Raw genomic sequence first — 20,330 nt, forward strand, 5'->3', positions numbered from 1 at the left:
GAGGACTGGGGTATCCAGGGGTATATGCAGTTCTAATGGATAAGAACTCAAAACAGGTAGAGGGAAAATAACTTATTCCAGTCCACGAGAGTTGCTGTCAGTGTAGGACATCAAATCATTTGCTTTTTTGCAGGCTTCCAGAATTTTACCCACAATGGTTTTACAGGGGGGAAAAAAGATTTAACTGAAGGTTGTTGATTTCCCTTCTTGTTACAAATGAGAAATAAGACAGCACAGGCATTAACATGCAACTAAGATATGAAATATGGCTACCTTTAACTAAAGCAGATAGTGGTGATTATTTCTTGTAGAAAGGCTACCACCTGGCCATTAGCATAGGTCTGAGGTTAAAGACTATTTGGCCAAATGTCTGCTTCAAAAGGTACAAGTTGAGGTTGGAAATAATGTTTTGAAATGATTATAAATCCCTGTGAAAAGATAAAACAAGACTTTCCGATCTGAAATGTTTCAATATTTGTATTGCAGTATTTATTCCAAGTAAAAATAACCAGTACTTTAATTTAAAACTATAATTTGACGCAAGGAAAGGGACAAAACTAGTATAGGTGATGTTACAACACAGAAGTTTGCTTAAGTGCAACACTGCTACCAGCAGTTGTATTCATATAGAGGAATAGACAGACTGTTAGATTTGGACACATAACCCTGTCATATTACATATTGAAGGTACAAATTTAAGTAACCACGTCTTCATCATTAATGCTAAATCAAAGAATCCCAATACTACACCTGTTAGTGAATTCTTAATGAATGTATGACAAGAAAAATAAACTTTTGGCATCAAGTAGTAAATTACACAAGTTACTTATTGCTTCTGTAAACCCTTAGTACCTAGAATCCCCCCCTCCTTATCCTTGAGAGAATGGGGGTGTTAAGGCAGAGCTTGACAATTAATTTTTCATTTCCAATTTAACGTTGTTGAAAGGCAGGGGGCAAGTTTTACCACCCTAGAGAGCTCAGAGGCTGCTGTAAGTCAACTGTACAACTGGTTTACATTTGGGGTGGGGAAGACTGGAGAACCTAACAAGAAAGGTTGCAACAGCAAATCAAAAACACATTGACTTAAATATTAACTTTGTTTATCTTGCTTTACAATGCATTAGAAGGTAATTTTCAAACGTTTTCTTAATATCTTTATTTGAAGAATTCACAACATACAATCACAGAATTAAGTAGTAAATACAAAGGGATAGCATTTCTTTGAAGGAAGAGTTGTGTACTAATCAGTCTCATTAGTTATGGTTCATTCACTTCTTGGTTTTTGGTTGTGAAGCCAGGTAGAGAGCTACCAGACAGTAGATGGTCCCTCCTATTGTTAGAGCCATAGTGGTCCGATATAGCAGCTGATCAGGAAGTCCTCGTTTCAAATGTACTGGCACTCCATCAGGCTTCTATAGGAAAAGAAAAACAGTAAATTAACAAAGGCTGAACGTATGCTGATCACCACAAACAAGCTACTATAACTAAAATGAAAATTCTGAGTGGGTCAGGGAAGGCAGAGGAAAAAAAAATCCCCAAGCCTCTTTACGTAACTAATCTTCCAACAGAACTTAAGGTATCTTCATCCTACTACACAAAGGGCAGAGCAGGCTAGTTTTATTTTATTATATACCAATTGCAAATTGTAGGAACAATGAATATGCCTGGGAATATTTTCTCAAAATTCAATAACTAGATAATGGGAGGAGATTTGTATGAATCAAATGTTTACCAGTTCAAAGTTACAAATTTAAGATAAATGGCATGCAAGAGTTGTGTACATTTAAAAAGCACAACCCTTATTCTCAAAAAAAGCTAAAGACAGAATAACTTCGTAAGTTTCTTAATTTTAAACGAGAGAACCCCTATAAAAATGTCAACTCCACAGGTCAGTCTCTCCAAAACAAACATGTTTTTAATCCACAGAGATAATCTCTGGAAGACACTACTCTATCCTTATTCTACAGGTTTTGAGCACCAGTAAACATTTTACATAGTTTATAAATCATTTAAATTACTCAACATCAAACAAACCAGTGATGACCCAGTTTGTTCCTTGCATTCAAAAGCTTTGTTGGATCATAAGCTTTTCCTGTGTTCCCAGAAAGAAAACATTTTCTACAACTAACCTGAATGTGATAAGCACTTGTAGCAGTGTGAAAAAAGGAGAGCTGAGTTTTATCTCCATTTTAGAAGATGTCCTGCCAATACAATTCCTATGCAAAGTCTCAAGGAGAGGGTGCTGAAATAGGGGCTGCTGCCCAGGGAGTTCAGATACCTGTAGGGAGCCCCGGACCTTCCATCTTCTCTGGGCAGCGTGCCTTGGGGGACAGGATGGGAGCCACTCATCAGGCTCCCTGGGCAACTTGTACCACAGCCTGGCTCAGGCTTCTAGCCTGGCCAGGGAGCAGGGGGTGGGGCCATGAACATCTTCCCCCCACACACACATTCTTCTACCAAGGTTCCAGCACTCCTGGTCTCAAGGTATTCTCATGAATTCTCCAACTACAAATGTTAAACTATAGGATTTATTAAATTTACTACAATCCCTTTCTAAAAATGTAATACCCCCCTTTGGACAAAATGTTGAACTTAAATTACAGTTACACCCTCTGATACAGACCCACTGATCGTGTTTCACAGGTGCAACTGAGGGCAGAATATAGCCCACTATCTCCAGTCCTTTTTATTTAAATTTGCTCTTATAAAGCATGTGTTCTTACCTGAAATAGTTTCTGAAGCTCCGGCACCTTGTTTTTACCAAAATAAGAAGCAACTGCTGGTGAATCTGAGGCAAGCTGAGTTGGCGTTCCAAATATCAAAGCTGGTGATTCTGTGGATACCAGTGGCTTGAGTCCCTGAATAAATAGAAAGTTAAGCTTTGAGTACCTGGATATTTAGCAGTTGAAAGGAATGTACCAGTAATCATGTTCCAGGCAAACAAGTTACCACAGCCAAGATGAAAAGGCATTAATAGATTAGCTAGCCCAGCTCTGGCATACAAAAACCTAAAATGATATCCAATTAAAAATGTAGTAGATGTCACTGTCAACATTTCTCAGCTAGATTTGGCTCATGACTTGACGAATTCACTTGCCCTCTGCAAGGAAGGAGCTTTCTATGGTAAATGAGGTTTTACCTATTGGTTTCTCCATAATGTTTTTTTCCAAAAGTTTCTAGCCCTTATTGCAGAGAGAACCTTCCAAATGTGAAGTTACAGTCAACTAATGCAGTGTATCCCTCAAATTGTAGCTAGCCAGATATAGAAGAATGCCTAAAGGTCCAAATCCTGCCCAGATGCACTGCCTGAACAGCAGGGGAATTCTTCAGATAACTGGGGGAAGGAATGAACAAATATGCCCTAATGAGTGCTGCTGGTAGTGGCACATACCTTAAATGAAGGTGTGGTAACAGGCTGGAGGAAACGGTTTGAACCCTCTCCACTTTTGTACAATTATAGCAGGTACAATTTTGTACAATTATATGCTGGATAAGAGGTCACTTAAGCAGAAATAATAATGTCCTCCAACCCTCAGCTGGTACTGCTTCTGCTGCTAATCCCCATCCTTCGTCTCCACCAACTGAGCCATAATTTAAACCTTTATTTCAGATCATGTACTCTTATTTTATTCTATTTATGGGAGAGATTTTAAATGTACAATATTCAAAGTTATGGTTCCCCCAAGGTGGACTCCTTGCATCTATATCTATATAAATTTATTACTATACATGGAGTTAAGTTATGCCTGTATGTATGCATTGTGGATGATAGTTACCGTGAGAGCTGTAACTTAGTTTTCTGATTTGTCCTCAAAAATGGAGAAATATGCACTAATGCAACAGTGAGACTGAGATTTTTGTTTGTTTTAAAATCAGAGTAATGCAAACACTGATCCAATGTAGTAAGCAAAATCCTGGCCCCATTTAACTCAAGGGGAATTTTGCTATTGATTTCAGAGGGGGCGCGGGGGTCAGGATTTCACCTTAGGGGTCAATTCTAAGGGATGGTTGAGATTTTTGTAGTGCATTTAGTTAAAGCTAGATTTCAATATGTAATGGAAGACTTCATTATTTTCTCAATTTATAAACCAAATTACTTTATATAAAGGCATTAGTCCTCATTCAGGAATAAAATCAACTGCAAATCTGAAGCTTTAGAAGTAACTGAGTAAGCAGTTTGAAGACTGGCTTAAAAAAAATGTAGCCTGAGAGCAACCCTCAGACATGTCAAAGTAATTATCAGAAGTTAAAAATTCCTATAGATCTTAGAATGGTCGTCTTAATCATGACTGAAGACCATTTCATTATCATCCATTATCTTTAGGAGTGTTTGCTACTATGATACTAACCATAAAATGTAATTAAAACATTTAGATCTGTATGAATAGGTTATTACATCCAAATCTCTTGTGATCTTTCTTCCTTGTACAAATTACTTTTCAGTTGTCTATTTGAGTAGATCTTGTATTTTGGAGTCTTCCCAATCACAAAAGAAATGTTGTATTACACAGAAATTAAAAACTAAATGAATGACAGTCTACTACAAGTGATGCAGTCTAATGTAAATTAAACTCCCAGAGACTTCTCTGGGAGCTGGAGCAAACCCACACAGGGGATATGCTACACCACAGTTAGCCAACTGGTGACTTCCCCAGCTCTAGCAGTCCTTCCCATCCTTTACTCGAACAATCTGGAACATTCATCTCTTTTCCCCCAGAGCTTCCTTTTTAAAATCTTAACCATCAGAATTTTAAGGTATCCTTTACTGGGAGTGAGCTAGCCTCATGCCACTTCCCCATACTTACTTAAATCCCTCCAGTTCCTCCTCACTGGGGAAGTAAAAATTAAAAATCCGTTTAAACGTTCTAAAAATAGAAAGTTTAATGATTAAACGCTTGGGGGGGGGGGTCTCCTCAATGCCAAGTGAGTTTCCCAGCTATGGCTAACTCCCCTTCCCGCGCTGGGCTCCAAGCCTCCCTGCCGCTCGCGGGGAACTGAGCCCAGCTGTGGGCTACCCCCCTCCACTGCGCTTCAAGCCTCTCCATGAGCAAGCCCAGTTGTGGCTACTCTCCCTCCCCCTCACGCTGGGCTCCAAGGCTGCCCAGCTGCTCTCACTGGCAGGGAGCTGAGCCCAGCTGGCCTTCCCCTCCTCCCCAGTTTAAACGGTAATCAGCTGTTTAAAACATTTAAAGAGCTGATTACCATTTAAATGGTTACACTTTTACATCCCTACTCCTCACTGCAGTTAACCTACACCTTTCCTACTTAGATTTCAGACTTTCACAATTGATATCTATTATATAAAAAATGAATTTTGTTGTATGTACTGAGTCATAGTAAATTGCAAATATTTCATCAAGTTCTGTGCTACAGTCATCCTTTATCATCCATCCCGAATTCTTCATCCCAGGCCCCATCTATCAATATGTATCTTTATTATTGGGCCAAAAAGCCAGTAAATCACAGTAAATCAGTCACTAAAAAAGTTGCTTGTATTTTAAACCACTACCACCGATTGTGCACTGTACAGGGTTTCAATTAAATTAGTTAAGTCAGCCATGCTTACAATTAGTTATTGTGTAGCTGGTAAGGCTTTAAAGACACCTCATGCATGGAGATTTTCCTTTTTGTTGCAGCAAAGGAAAGAAATTATTTTCAAGTAAATTCAAACCTGACTCGCCCCTGAAATGACACTTAATCCAAGGTCATGGATCAGAAAACTGGTGTCAAAGTTACTCAGTACTGACAAGCAAACTTAATTTGCCTTAGGCTCCCTCTACACTTTATTTTTATTACTAGGGTTAGTCAAGAATTTGTCAAAGAGCAAGGTCAGTGATATTTTTACAGTTTAAACTGCACTATGTGAGCCTCTAAAGAAATAAAAATGTAATGACATTGATTCTGGAGAAAAAGAAAATTCAGATAAGACTATTTTCAAGTCCTGTGAAGGCTCACAAATGTTGCAGAATATCAAGTCTCAAGTGAGCAACAATAAGCTAGGTACAGTAAGACAAAGGATGGAATTTCTACTTGTGCTACTAAGATTACTTGTGCTACTAAATTTACTTGTGCTACTAAAATCTGGTTTTTGCTTGAATATTAACCCCGACATGAATATTTTTACTTAAGAGAATCAAGTTATGCAAAAAAACCATTTAACTGAAGTCTAAACTGGATGGAGAGTAAGTGCACGACATTAAAAAATAACTGTGGAAGAAATGGGGAGACTAAAAAGAACAGTTTTTACGGTCTGTTAAAAAAAGTTACCAAAGTATGCCAATGTTTAACTTTTGTTGTATAACAAAAATAATTTGCAGTCCATGCTGCTGTGGAATGCGCACAAATTGTTTTACACTATTTTCTCAAATCAAAGTATTTCAGTGTAGTACAAGTCTACTTGTGAGCACATCTGAATATCGACTCTCTAAATAAAATGGGGCAGAATTTTGGTTTTTAGTAAATCCCCTCTTTGCCACTCATGTAAGGGAATCTCCTAATGGCCTAACAAATATAGCCAGCATTATGCCACCCATTCCCCTCATTGCAACCCAGAGTATTCCAGGCCAGATATGGGAATGAGACCACAGAGCTCTATGCTCTGGCAATCATGGTCCAGACAAACGGTCTCGGATAGATTAGGACAGGAAGCCTGTGGGGGGAGGAAGAGGAAGGAGGAAACTGGCACTGGGAATTGGGGATGGAGAACTGGGACTGGAAAAGAGACTGGGATTGGGTGGGGGGAGAGGAGTGGGGAGACTGATCTGGTGCCTGGAGTGAAGTAGAATAGCTGGGCAAAGACTGGATCAAGGACCCCATAAAGCAAGGGGTTCTCAAATTGGGGGCCATGACCCCTCAGGGGGCCATGAGCTATCAGCCCCCATGCATGCCAGTAAGGATGACAAGGCATTCGGGGGGGGGGCCCAGCATCAGCCTGACATTTTCAAAGGGGGGGGGGGGGTCACAAAAAAAAAAAATTTCAAAGGGGGGGGGGTCAAAAAAAAAAAATTCCTGCCATAGAGGGAGATGAACTGTGAATCAGCAGGAATGTTGAAAGGGGGCGGGGGGTGCTGTGCAAAAAAAAGTCTAATTACAGATCATGAATATGTGCAAGGAGACTGAATTAATGACAGTCTGCTCAATATCCAAACTGAATATAGTCATATGGGCTGATGAGATATTTTATACTGTAGCAATATCCAAAATACTTTGTCTAAAAAGCAATCAAAATCCTTATTTACTTAAACAAAATTCAAATGCAACTGAATGATGTCCACTTTTCAGTGTTACTCTCCATTTTCAACAGTTTGCTATACAGTAAGGAAGTCTTTACAGCAGAGCTGCTGAACCTGCCACCCTAGAACTTAGTCAATGTGTTAGAGATGGTCAGTTACAGAGAGCTTTAGGATGAACTTTGGTCTTACCTGCCCACACAGCCCCATGCTATTCACATTTTGTTAACATAATGCAGATAAGGGTTTAGAATATTTTTTATACACCACAACACATACATAGGGGGAAACTCGCTCAAAGTGAATCAGACTAAGCAGAAGGGAAGAAGATATATTGCTCATAATTTATGCTTGAAAAACAAATTAACTTAAAATGTTACAGAATGTGTTAAAGAGAGGCCTTTATGAGTTCACTAAACCTTAACACACATCATCTAAACAATTCCTTAGCTGTAGAAAAAGAGCATCATTCCAGAGACTGAGCATAAACTATTAACTGAGATTACATTTACATTCTGACAAGGCTAATGCATGTGCATTTTTAGAAGGGATCATTCCTAATTACTGTTTGTTCATTTATCAAACCAATGTCAATCAACAGCAAAAGTTTTGAATATATTTCTCACAAATACAGGAATATCAAGACTAATCTACATTAGGAAATGTTTGCTGGTATAGAAATGTCACCAAAAAATAATCTCCCACCTCCAACCCTGCCATTGTTATACTGACAACTTTCTAGCATAACCTTGCCTAAAACTATTTGAAAGTAGTCCCACTGTTGATCTCAAAGGCCACTTCATTTCAGATGTCAATAAAAAGGGGCTACACAGCCCACTTGCCCATTGTAACTGAAGATATATAGGATTGGCAGAAAGACAGAAGAGTCTACAATTGACTGAGAGCCACAAGCAATACCTGCATCATCATGATCCTTATACCACTGGAGTGGTGAGATAAGAAAAGGAAATCAGCTTCTCCCAACCATTCCTAAAGATGAGGCTTGGTGGCACATCCTACATTAAGTGTATGTTAAAGCACTGTTCATATTGAATATATGACTGTGTGTCAGTAACATTAAAGTCCTGACAAAGGCCAAACAGACAATTCTCAAATTTCAAACCCTAATGGTCAATCAATTCATTTAAATGTTACAGTATTATTAGTGTAGTTATTTCAGTACATTCTAAGTGGAATCTCACTGCCTCAAAAGGATTCTCCTGTTAATGACATCCTGATGTTTTACAACAGAGCAGACAGAATTGAGGCTCAGTCCTATATGCACCACAATCTAATTTTAAGGCTACTATCCTTGAGACACCCTTCTATGTACAACCAAATCTTTGACTCTCCATAAAGAAAATAATTTTGTTTAAATTTTCCAGCAATACCCTAAAAAGATCCCATCTGCAAAATATATCCACCTCATATACTACTATCAAATTGTTTAAGTTCCAAAACTTACACCTTCAGAGCAAAAATGGCAACTTTCACATCATTACATTTATAAAGACAAATTGATGATGATGATGATGATTAAATACAGTTAGAGGTTTTTAGGATTACAAGGGCAGAAAGCAAGTAGTTTTAAAAAGGTGAATTCTGATTTTTTAAAAGCAGATACTTTCCCTGTAAAATTCAGTGTTACACATGAAGTATCAAACTATAAATTCCATGCCTTAAGACTATTTAGAGACACTTTCTAAGTCACACAACCATACTGACCCCAGTTCCCAGCTGCACTGCAGCACTTCTAGCACAAAGCATCATAGGCAGCCCTGGCAGGATCACTCCAGTGTAGAGGATCCTCCAGAGGCATAATACTAGTACCCTCCTATGCCATTCTCCCTTCCCAAAACAAGGTTCCCTGCACCCTGGTGATCACCAGCTGCTATGATAACTCCATGAGACCATTAACAGCTGACAATCTAGAGCAGGATGCTGTAACAGATGAAGGAAGCAACCAATCCACAGCTAGCTCAGAATCAGGGAAGTGGGAGTGTCCCCAGACTTTCCCCGCTGAGCCAGAGGCTGAGGCTGCAGCAGGAGCTGCTATGGGAGCTTTAAACAACACAAGGATTCACATGTGCTGGGATAAGCCTCCCATGGAAAAATCTTGAGGGCAGTTTAAGAGGACCAGGGCAGAATTTACCTATGTCCTACTTTCATTTTCAGGTAGGTGGTCATTTCCCACTTTTTGGACTTGCCTATTAGGATGCGGGAAAGATCTTATTTGCAGGGTTTCAAAAATTAATCCAACAACCACTATTTTAGGACTAAAAATATTGTGCTCCACACCACACCCTCTCCCAAGCCATACCCATTCTGAATGGTTTCCTAGTAGTGAAGTGCCATTCATGGCTTGGGCCTGAAGATCCTACTAACCTGGTTGAACTTAGAGACCCCAGTTAATGCCACACCAATCTCTCCTCCCTTCCACAACCTACAAATAAAATTAATTAATGCTGCCACACACAACACACCCCAAATCAGTTAAATGTTCATGCATGGAAAGTGGCACACTTACAGGGCCCCATGAAGGGTCTCCCCTGTTATCCCAAGGGGACAAGCAGCAAACATGGAAGCAACAAGAGGGTGGGGAAGCTGTCTGCAGAATAAGGCCTGATCTACATTTTAAAATTGTCAGTTAGGCATGTGAAAAAGTCACAGCCCATACCAATAGATCTATGCGGGCAAAAGCCCTAGTCTAAATTCTAAAAAGTTCTTTTGCTAGTATAGTTTGTTTTGTGTGGGGAACTGGTAAGAAGCTACAGCAGCAAAAGAACTAGTCTGGCAATAGTTAAGGACACGATTTGGGCGTGAGTTCAGTGACTTTCTGGGACTTCTGGGGCAGGGCTGGAGTAGCTGTCAGTCCCAGGGGCTGCTGCCGAACAACTGATCAGTTGGCCATCCCCAGGCACTCATCAGCCGACCGGTGGACAGCCCGCTGCAGCAGTAGGCTGGAGCAGCTGCAAGCCCTAGCAATTCTGTTCCCCAGGGTATTTTTAGTAAAAGTCAGGGACAGGTCATGGCTTCTGTGAATTTTATTGCCTGTGACTTGTCCCTGACTTGTACTAAAAAATCTCTGACAGAATCTTAACCTTACTGATGTTACACTGGCAAGCTCTTTCTGGTGTAGAACTGGCTTTCTACTGTAGAATCTCTCTTCCAATGGAAGAGATATTACTGCAGAGTGGAAACAAAAAGATGATTTTTTAAAAACAATTCAATTTTTATTAAAATTGAATTTGAAACAGCCTAAAGTTATAATTTATTAATGATTAAATACAAATGCAAAAAATATTAAGCAGCACATGTTTGCTCCCAAGGTCTAAACAGAGCCAGACCACTGGACTGGTGGAAGTCACTGGCTAAGCAACTGGAAGGCAGAACTGGTTGAAGCAGTAAACCAGTTTTTGATAGAAGTAGCCTCCTCTGCAGGTGCCGAGAGAATATTTTCTTCATTTCAGTTTATTCAACTAGTTCAGTTCAATGACTAGTTCATTCAGAATTAAGAAAGCAATTGGGAATTGATAAAGCACAAAAGCTTATTTTCTTCTTCCGCCCTATGAATAGAAGTTAGGTGTGAAAGGGTGAGATCCAGTAGTTCTAAAATCTTGAATCACACTGTGTTAAATACAATCAGTTCAAGTCACCAACTACAGATATTTTGTTTGAAAAATCAGTTAAATGCAAAATATTTCAATAAACTTTTATATATCCAGAATATTTAACGTAGTTTCATTTTAAAAAAATGCTGTTTTGGGGCATTTAATTGAATTTCTGTCCATATACAGCGTGACACAAATTTCAAATAAAAAAAAAAAACAATCTGGTAAACATGTAAGCTATATAATTGCTTAAATAAATGTATACAGATACAGTGCATCCTAACTATCAGCAAGAAGCACCAAGTTCAGTGTAAAGGCCATATGTAGCTGGAAATCAAATGTTCTAAGTGGTTACCAACCAGTGAGAATCATTCTCTTTAGGAAAATAATTAAAATACAAGTGCAAAACCATCAATTGATTATTTCAATCAAGGTTTTCTGCCTCCTGAATTAGATCATGATTAAAATCAGTGATAAAAATAGCTTTGATTTAAATCAATATACCCTTCATCAATGCATCGATTTATGCTTTGTTGATAATTGGAAAGTTTTTCTTTGCTACCGTGAGGGCAAGAAGTATTCTTTTAAAAAGAAGTTTTGCAGAAGTTGTTCACACTCACAGGAAATATTCCTGCTTGCCTAGGATGAGTGAGTTGTTTGTGATATTTGACTGTATATGCAAATTTGACTATAATTACCACCAATACAGTGTAAATGAAGGAAAAGAGTGAATTTTAACAACAAAAATGATGTTTAGCCACATGTTGTTAGTATAAGGATTAGACTTCCAAAGTCTAGGGAAGAGAGAGATTAAAAAGTCTCAGGTTTTCAACCTAGTCCTTTGATTTAACTTTGAACTTATTGGATCCCAACCAAGGGAAAAGAAAGCAACCATGGATACCAATTCAACTTTGTTTTTAATCTTATTTTCACTTGAAAACATACCAGAGCACTTCACTGTTAACCACAAGTTTTGGAAGCACAAAGCGGAGAAAGTATGCATCAGGGTTTCAAGAAGAGAGGCTAGTGAATATACTTATTTTAACTAAGGCTTTGTCTACACTTTAGAAGTAGTGTTATTTCAACAGTCAGTTGTCAGCACAGTTTATCTGTTTCCAGTTCAGCTAACAGACAGGCAGCTGAAAGCTAGTTGCTGAAGCAGTGTTTTTTCCAATTAACACACAGTCTTCTAAGACCCTCACACCTCTGAGAGACAAACCAGCCCCATTTTACAATAGTGGGTAATCAGCACAGCAGGGCCAATTAGGTCAGTGGTTCTGAAAGAGGTATAATAGTCTGGAAAGCTTGAGAAGACTGATTTGTCTTGCATACTCCAAGTTTCACTTCACTTAAACTACTAGCTCACAAAATCAGACATAAAAACACAAGTGTCAGTGCACTATTACTGACAAATTACTTCCTTTTTTATAATTACCAAATAAATAAGGACACCCAGATTGAGAAACACTGATCATATGTAAAGCAGGATAAACAAGTCATTGTCATCTGTATGAATGTTTTAGTTTGTACTGAACGCTGGTGCTTTTCATGTAGCCTGGTGTAAAACTAGACAAAGATCTAGAGGAGTTGAGGTACCCCCGGGAGAACATCTGCGTAGCCCTGATTGAGACCCACGGGATTAGGTGACTTGCCCAAGGTCACAACACAGCAGGTCCGTGGCAGCGCCAGAAACAGCTGGCAGGAGCCCTGACCCACAGGACGCACCCTGAGGGGAGGGCAGGGCAGGGCAGGGCAGGGCAGGGCAGGGCAGCGCAACCCCCGTCAGGGCAGGCCAGTAGGAGCGAGCAGACAGGCTGCCTGGGACGGATGCCTCGTTAAGCGTCACCAGCGGGCAAACTGCCCCGCGCCCGCGGCCTGGCCCCACTGCCTTCCGGTCACCCCGCTCCCTGCCTGCGGCGGCCACGCGACAGCCCCACAGCCACGCAGGGCCTCCCTGCACGTTGCAACGGAAACCCGTCGCGCGAGGGTCACCCGCGTGGCAGCGCGCCTGACGTGCGGCGCCGAGCGGACGGAGTGTCCCGCGCGCAGTCCCGTCGGGGGGGGGGGGGGGCGGGGGAGGACGGTGAAGGTCAAGGGCTCGGTAACGCCGGCCCCGCACTCACCTGGGGGGTGTAGGCGGCGGAGGCCACAGCCCCGACCAGCTTCTGGCTAAAGCCGCTGAATTTATAATACATGGCGGCGCCCGGCTCTCCGCACACGCCGCACGACTTCCCCGCAGGCAACCGGCCGCCCGCGACACGCTCCGAGAAAGGACCCTCCTCCTCCTCCTGCCCCGCCCCCAGCTCGGAGGAAGGCAGTTTTGTAGAGGGCCTCACCGAATGCCTGTAGGAAAAAAAAAAACCTCGGAAACCAGCTAAAGGCAGCGCCGAGGAGATTTGAGTAATAGAGGCGGGGTCCTTCGTGGATTGCGGGGGCGCGAACTGCCCGTGGGTTCTGCAATGAGCGCTAAGAGTGGGCGGCACTTTCCAATCAGGCTGCAGCTAGCCAGCCTAGTACGCCTGCGCACTTGGTCTTCGGCCGCGGGATTTAGGCCCTCGTCGCTCCGTCTCTGCGGAAGGACCTAAGAGTTAACCAATCAGCGGCCGAGAGCTGTTGAAACCCCGCCTCTCGCATAACAAGTGTTGCTAGGCGGGGCCGGCCTGAGACGGTTTCTAGAGCGTCAGCCGGCAGCTTCCGGCCTGAGCGCACCTGGGGGGGGGCTGGGCTAGGCTCGGCTCGGCTCGTGGGGTGGCTGCAGCTGGGCAGGGCAAGGGGCCGAGGCAGGGGCGTCCGGTGGGTACGGGGTGAAAGGCGCGAGGTGCTGCCCCCTGAATCCCAGCGGAGGAGGGGGCGGGGCGGGGGAGTCGATTTCTCCCCCTGTCCCCAGAGCGGGAGTTGAGCGTCCGCGAGTCCCTCCAGCTTCTCAGCGGGATCCACGGGTGGCTCCGTGGGGGGGACGACTCGTCACCTGTGGTGTGTCTGTGCACGTGCACGTGTAAATGAGGCCTCAGGTGGCCCTGCTCCGTGGTTCTGGCCTCTTCCACACTTCTCTTTTGTGACCTCCCCACCCGAGAGCGCTCTGGGAGAGGGGCCGCCAGGTTGTTGTCTGGTAACAAACGCTGTGGTCGTTCTGGGCGGCGGGTAGGCTAGTGTCCTGCTGCTTTTGTTCGTTATGCAGAATTATTTTTAAAAAACGTATTTCCTGTCAAACAAAGTGGGAACTAAAATCAGTTTGTGCTTGCTTGCCTACTCGCCAAACAATTCCTGCCTCACCCCACCTCTGCCATCATCTCTGTAGTGGAAATGAAATATCTACACTGCTGTTTGTTTTGTGAAAATTTCCTTTCTTGTAAAGGTGAGCAATGCATCATGGATGACATTTCTCTTTGTTGAGTGAATTTAGTCCTCCCAAAAGCTGTGAGAGCACTGGAGAATGAAGTCCTCTCTATACTCACATAATGGGTACAGCATAGTTAACCGCTGTACCAGCTTCCTCATACTACCAAACAGCATGCCTCAGCCCTGACCAAGACCCTGAGTCTGAGCAGGCCTAATTCAGGTGCCAGGTCCATTTAGGGACTAATTCAAAGCCCATTGAAGTCTTTCCACTAACATGGATGGGCTTTAGATCAGGGCCTCAGGTATCTCAAAGGTACTCAGAGGTGCCCAACTTCCATTTCTTTCAATGGCAGTGAGGCAGCTAAATACCTTTGAGGGCCTGGGCCATGTCCTTGTCTTCTCTGAGAATGCTATTTACAAGGATCCAAATGTGACTGTGCTTTTGTTGACTGCACACTTGCATACAACCTCCTAAACTCATACAGTCAAAGGTCACTGATAACTTACAGTCATTACTGACCTAGATCAGATTCAAAATGGTATCCTACAGGTGAAAGGCTCTGTCTAGTTATTAGTTTTGGGAGCCATCCAGTCCTCCAATTTATAGTTTTCAAAAGTTCTTTATGCAAACATGTTTGTTATAAAAATCTACAAGACATATTATCACCATGTGTTGACTAGCAATCATATGAAAGACTCTTCTAACTAAAAGTGGGGGAGAAATAATTCCATAAGAGCTGCAGTAGGAGACAATGTGTGACCTCTTTACCAGAAGAGAGAGAAATTATATGATTTCTCCACTCACCCACCCCTTTACTGATCTTTGTGAAAGCCCTTTCATTGTGTTTGTGGCTCCATAATTTTGACAGAATGGCAGAAATGGTGGCCTGTTCCTGGTACCATCCCCTTTTCACTCTACAGGGATTTAGGGTGCAAGATAACACTGATTCTGTTAGCACAGAAAGCCCCTCAGCACACTGAAACACCTTCACCTGTGAAAGGAGGGTTTTGAGCTATATACAAACATGGATCCATAACTCCACAGCTCCTGCCCATGCAAGCTGTCAGGTGGGCTGGGGGAGTGGTCCCCAGGGAGTAATTTCTAACCCCACAATAGGATGAGCATGTGATAACTCCACAGGTTCGAGTGTTTTGATTCTGCATTAAGTAAGGGGACCAAAGCTAATGTGTAATCTGAACAACTAGGGAACTATGTTTTCTAAATATAGAGATGGCTGTGAAATCATAGTTTTTCAAAACTAGTTTGAAATGAAACTGGATCTTGTGTCAAATGTGACTTTTTTCTTACAATAGAGAGGAGACACTCATTGGCAACTTATTTCAAAGAAAAAATAGGAGTAAATGATTTGCAAGTGTTTTGTTTTTATCAGTCGTTTATTTGTATTTGCTAGTGACAAATTAGGAGATGAGAAAAGAAATGTAGAATGGGAGTGGAGAAAATAAAGCATATGCTCTTGGAGTGGAATTCTGACCAGGGCACAATTTGTAATTCAGATATATCTAGTTTAGAAATATGAGGCTTAATCCTGCTCTCTCTGAAATCAGTAGGAGCAAGTTCATATATTACAAAGTACTTTGGGCCTGCATCATGTCTATTTATCTTAGCGTTTACTATAACATTCCTCACTATATCTAAGTACTTGCCAGATGAATTAAATCTGCATGACAAACTCTTCCACCTCCCTTTTCTAAGAATGCTTTATCTGCTCTCACACGTTTCATCCTAGACTTTGTGAGTTGCATTGTCCCAGGGGAGAAGAGCTGTGTAGGCACGTCATGGATGGAGATACGGTCGCTGGTGGGACATGGTGGATTTAATCAGGACCAAATCCTTGAACTGACAGTAGTATTAGAGTAGGAGCCAGTGGAAGGATCAGAGCACAGAGACGATAACCTATGCCAGTGTGGAGGCTGAGAAAAACATGTTCTGCTCAAGCTGAGCCCTTGCTTTGCGTCCACCAGTAATCTATTCTAGTACATATATTTGAGTAATTTGGGACATTTCCTGGGGCAATCCACTGAAGTGAAAACTAGTCTTTGTCCATCCTCTGTTCTGTTGAAGGTTTTAGTGTCAGAGAAATTGAAAAAATTGGGATTGTTTACCTTAGAAAGGAGACAAATAAGAGGCAACATGATAAAAGTATAAAGCATAATGAGCGACAGAAGAGAGAGATCAGAAGCTTCTGTTCTCCATCAGTTACAAAAAGAACAAGGGGACATTCAATGAAATTGAAAAGTGACAAGTTCAAACCTGATAAAAGGGAATATTTTTTCATAGAGTTTGTAATTAGATTGTGGAACTCACTGCCACAGGAAGTCACTGAGGCCAAGAACTTAATAAGTTTCAAAGAGGGATTTGATGTTTATGTGGATAACAAGAATATCTACAGTTAGAGCAGTTAATGCAAACAAAAAGTTCTAGAAAGGACAAAAATCTCAGACCTTAAACCAGTCTCTGAGTATTGGAGATTAGGCCAAGATATTCATGGGAACAGAGCATCCCAGATGTGTCTGCTGTTTGATTCCTGCTCCTTCCTCAGAAACATCTGGTACTGGCTGCTGTTGAAGACAGGATGCTGGACCATGAGCCTGACCTAATATGGTCATTCTTCTATTCCTGTGTTTGCATTTATTTTGGTTTGATATAGAAAAAGGATTAGGATTATACTTTTTAAGATGAATCATCTTTTTCACTCATCCACATACGGCTACCCCTTCAGGTTGTGTCACATATTTTTATAGTGCTTTATCTGTTTTGATTTTTTAAAGGTAAAATAAAAACAATGTAAAAAAGATCTTTTTCTCTGTTGAACAAATTGCTTAATGAATCAAACCTTAACATACTGAACATTATTTCAGCACAGATGTCTGTAACTCAAACCGTGTGAATCTGCCCATGCGGCTCTGTTCTTGAATCACAGAGAACAAGTGAGTGGGTGGATTTAGAACATGAAATTGCTGTGTGCACTCATGTTTTGTTTATGCAGCAATCATTTCTAAAAGGTTTAAATTGGAACTTTTTGAATGTTTGTACGTGTGTGTATGTGTGAGCGGAGGGGGAAGGGGAGATAGAGAGAGAGATGAACCCCCCCACACACATCAACTAAACCAGAAGGTATTTTTTAAGAATATGCTCTATAAATGTAAAACTGCACCATTAAAACATTCTATCAACACACTTATAGATTTATTCAGAAGAAACAATTTAGCCCTGTGTACAGAACAAGTCAGCCAGGGAAATAGCTGTTTTTAAAATGTGCCACTGAATTTACCAGTGCTTTACTAAGCATTACATGCTGAGCACAGGCACAGGTGATACAGTGAGAAATAAATTCTTCAGTCCATGATTGTAAATGAGCAGGTTTCTGTTCAACAGACTTAGCACCATTAAAAATGATTAAAAACCAGATACTGTTTTTAACCTTGAACTAGTTCAAAACATACAATAGATAAAATTCACATATCACTGGATTATATAAATTCAGCAAAAATGTATACTCTGTGTCTGATCCTGCCCCAAAAGTTTCTAGGTGGAGTTTTTTGGGGGACCAGGATGGAGGTGGGTGGAGGAATAGGCATTTGTTTCCCTTTATATCCATTGAATGCATTCAGAATTGTTTTTCTTCTGTTTATTATCTGTATCCTGGACATTTTTCTTTTAATTTAGGCTCTGATGGTGCTGGGGCAGAGTGACAGGTATCAGGTGTTTTTTAAGATTGACATATTGCAGTGAATATTTTTGGGGGAATCAGTATTTTATAATCTATATTTAATATGCTATTCAGATTCTTAGAATGAATCTGAAAAGGTAAATTAAAGAGCTAAGGACTTGATAATTTCATTATTACCTGTTCTAATACTAGAATAATGTTTCTGGCACAGTAAAGAATATGTTTTTAAAAGGTTATTTCTTTGTAATTATATTAATTGCTTAACAGAAAAAATTAAAATGTGTGAATATGTAAGTTACAATTAGCACTAAAATGTCACATACCATTAAAGCTCCAGGTGCCAACAGCACTACAGGAGCCTATAATAAATGGTGCATTTACTATTTTGGGGCTTCTGTAATTGCTTTGTGTTCTCTACATATTTCTAAACTACAAAAGTAGAGGTGGATTTTCATTTTATTTCTCCAACAAGCAAATGTTGGCATAAAGACTTGAATTGATTGCCACATAGTTTAGTGTATGTCACCTTTTAGAATTTCAACAGAAAACAAATATAATTCTGAAATCGTTGAAAAACAATTTAAGTGATTGTCTTTCAAATGGCCACTTTGGAAATAGGGTATCGGAGAGCTTAATCTTGCTGCCTTTGAAGTCAATGGGAGTTATACCCCTGCCTTTAATGGGAACAGGACTGGGCCCCAAAGTTTCTACACATTTCTTCACATTTGTAGTATGATATTTTGCTCTCCACATCCCTAAAGGGAAGCTTGGGATGAAAATGCCATGCTCCTCATGGTGTTGTCCCTAAATCATTCCATTGGTAATGGGGGTTGAAGGACAACTATCAAAAACAAGAAATGTCTATGAAACAAACACTGCAGCACTGTGCTTGTGCAGAGAACCAGGACATTCAACTAATGAGTTTGTTTTCTTGTCCAGGCTGAGTGAAGCACAAATATTTATTAAGCCGCATACATGATGAAAAGTAATTTATATAAGATTTAATCATCTAAGTTGTTAGAAATGGAAGGAAATTTGATTTTTAAATGTAAGTAGCAAAAACTGTATCCTCCTGGGAAGACTTAGACAGCTAACTAAGGCCATTTCTACACTATGGGGATTATAGCGCTCGACCTATGCCACCATAACCCCAGAGTGCAGATACAGCCACAAGCAACAGAAAGGGGTTTTTCTATGACTGTAGGAATGCTACATCCCCAAGCAATGGTAACAAGGTCAACAGAAACATTCTTCCATTTACCTAGCTGCATCTGTATCGGGGGGTTAAGTCAGGATAGTGCTTAGGGGTGTGGATTTTTTAGTATGTTGACTGGAATTTAAATGTAGATCAAATCTAATTGTTCCTTCATGTAGGAGATAGGAGAGTATGGCCTCTGTAAATTCTGGGAATCAACCACGAAGGGAGCTATAGTTCCACATATGTTTGGTTATGCTGCTCTTTTGGATCGGTCACTTGGGGTTGTGACTGTGGGTGGGACCTGTGCTGTTCAACATATTCATAAACGATATAGAAAAAGGGGTTAACAGTGAGGTGGCAGAGTTTGCAGGCCATACAAAATTATTCAAGATAATTAAGTCCAAAGCAGACCACGAAGAGTTACAAAGGAATCTCAAAAAACTGGGTGACAAAATGGCAGATGAAATTCAATGTTAATAAGTGCAAAATAATGCACACTGGAAAACATAATCCCTATGATGCATACAAAATGATGGGGTCTAAATTTAGCTGTTACGACTCAAGAAAGAAATCTTAGCATTATCATGGATAGTCATCTGAAAACATCTGTACAATGTGCAACGGCAATCAAAGAATCTAACAGAATGTGAGGAACCATTAGGAAAGAGATAGATAAGAAGACAGAAAATATCATAATTTCACTATGTAAATCTATGGTATGCCCACGCCTTGAATATTGCATGCAGTTCTGGTCACCGCAAAAAAGATACATTAGAATTGGAAAAGATACAGAGAAGGGCAACAAAAATGATTACGAGTCGGTACAGCTTCCATCTGAGGAGAGATTAAAAAGACTGGAATGGTTCATCTTAGAAAAGAGATGACTTGGAGGAGGGGGAATATAATAGAGGTTTATAAAAAGAATAAGGGTTATATTAGGATTCTGGAAGTTTAGTTATTTAAATTAATTTATTTCCTTCTCTCCTTTCTCCAGATTGTTGAATTATAAAATCATGTGTCTAGTGCTTCAAGTAGAAATGCATAAGGATAAGAGCCACAAGCCTCTGTTTCAAAGATGCTTCAGTCCCATATATGGATGGAACCAGGGGAATCATATTCCCAATGCTATTAGAGAACCTTAGTTTAAGATCTTGTATCGATTGTGTTCCCTAAGAGTTGCCATTGTTTCATGCAAAAACAAATTAGACTTTTTCAACATTACCCCTTAGATTTACCCCGACAGTCTATTTTTGGGGGGATT

At 40.7% G+C, this 20,330-nt stretch overlaps 1 protein-coding gene and 1 long non-coding RNA gene across 4 annotated transcripts in view; one reads left to right on the forward strand and one right to left on the reverse strand.

The window, feature by feature from the left end:
- LOC137164287 (uncharacterized) overlaps nt 1-20,330 on the forward strand; it is an 84,395-nt gene that overhangs the window by 48,616 nt on the left and 15,449 nt on the right. The gene's annotated exons all lie outside the window — the stretch shown is intronic.
- COX7A2L (cytochrome c oxidase subunit 7A2 like) lies at nt 460-13,180 on the reverse strand. Its single transcript, XM_067565048.1, has 3 exons — nt 12,964-13,180; nt 2,724-2,858; nt 460-1,412 (listed from the first exon to the last, which is right to left on the reverse strand). Exons 1-3 carry the CDS (start codon nt 13,033-13,035, stop codon nt 1,269-1,271), a joined length of 351 nt encoding a protein of 116 aa, XP_067421149.1. The 5' UTR covers nt 13,036-13,180; the 3' UTR covers nt 460-1,268.

This window comes from Emydura macquarii, unplaced genomic scaffold (assembly GCF_026122565.2).
Source record: "Emydura macquarii macquarii isolate MOO-44397 ecotype Brisbane River unplaced genomic scaffold, CSIRO-AGI_Emac_v2 contig_2676, whole genome shotgun sequence".
NCBI lineage: Eukaryota > Metazoa > Chordata > Testudines > Chelidae > Emydura > Emydura macquarii.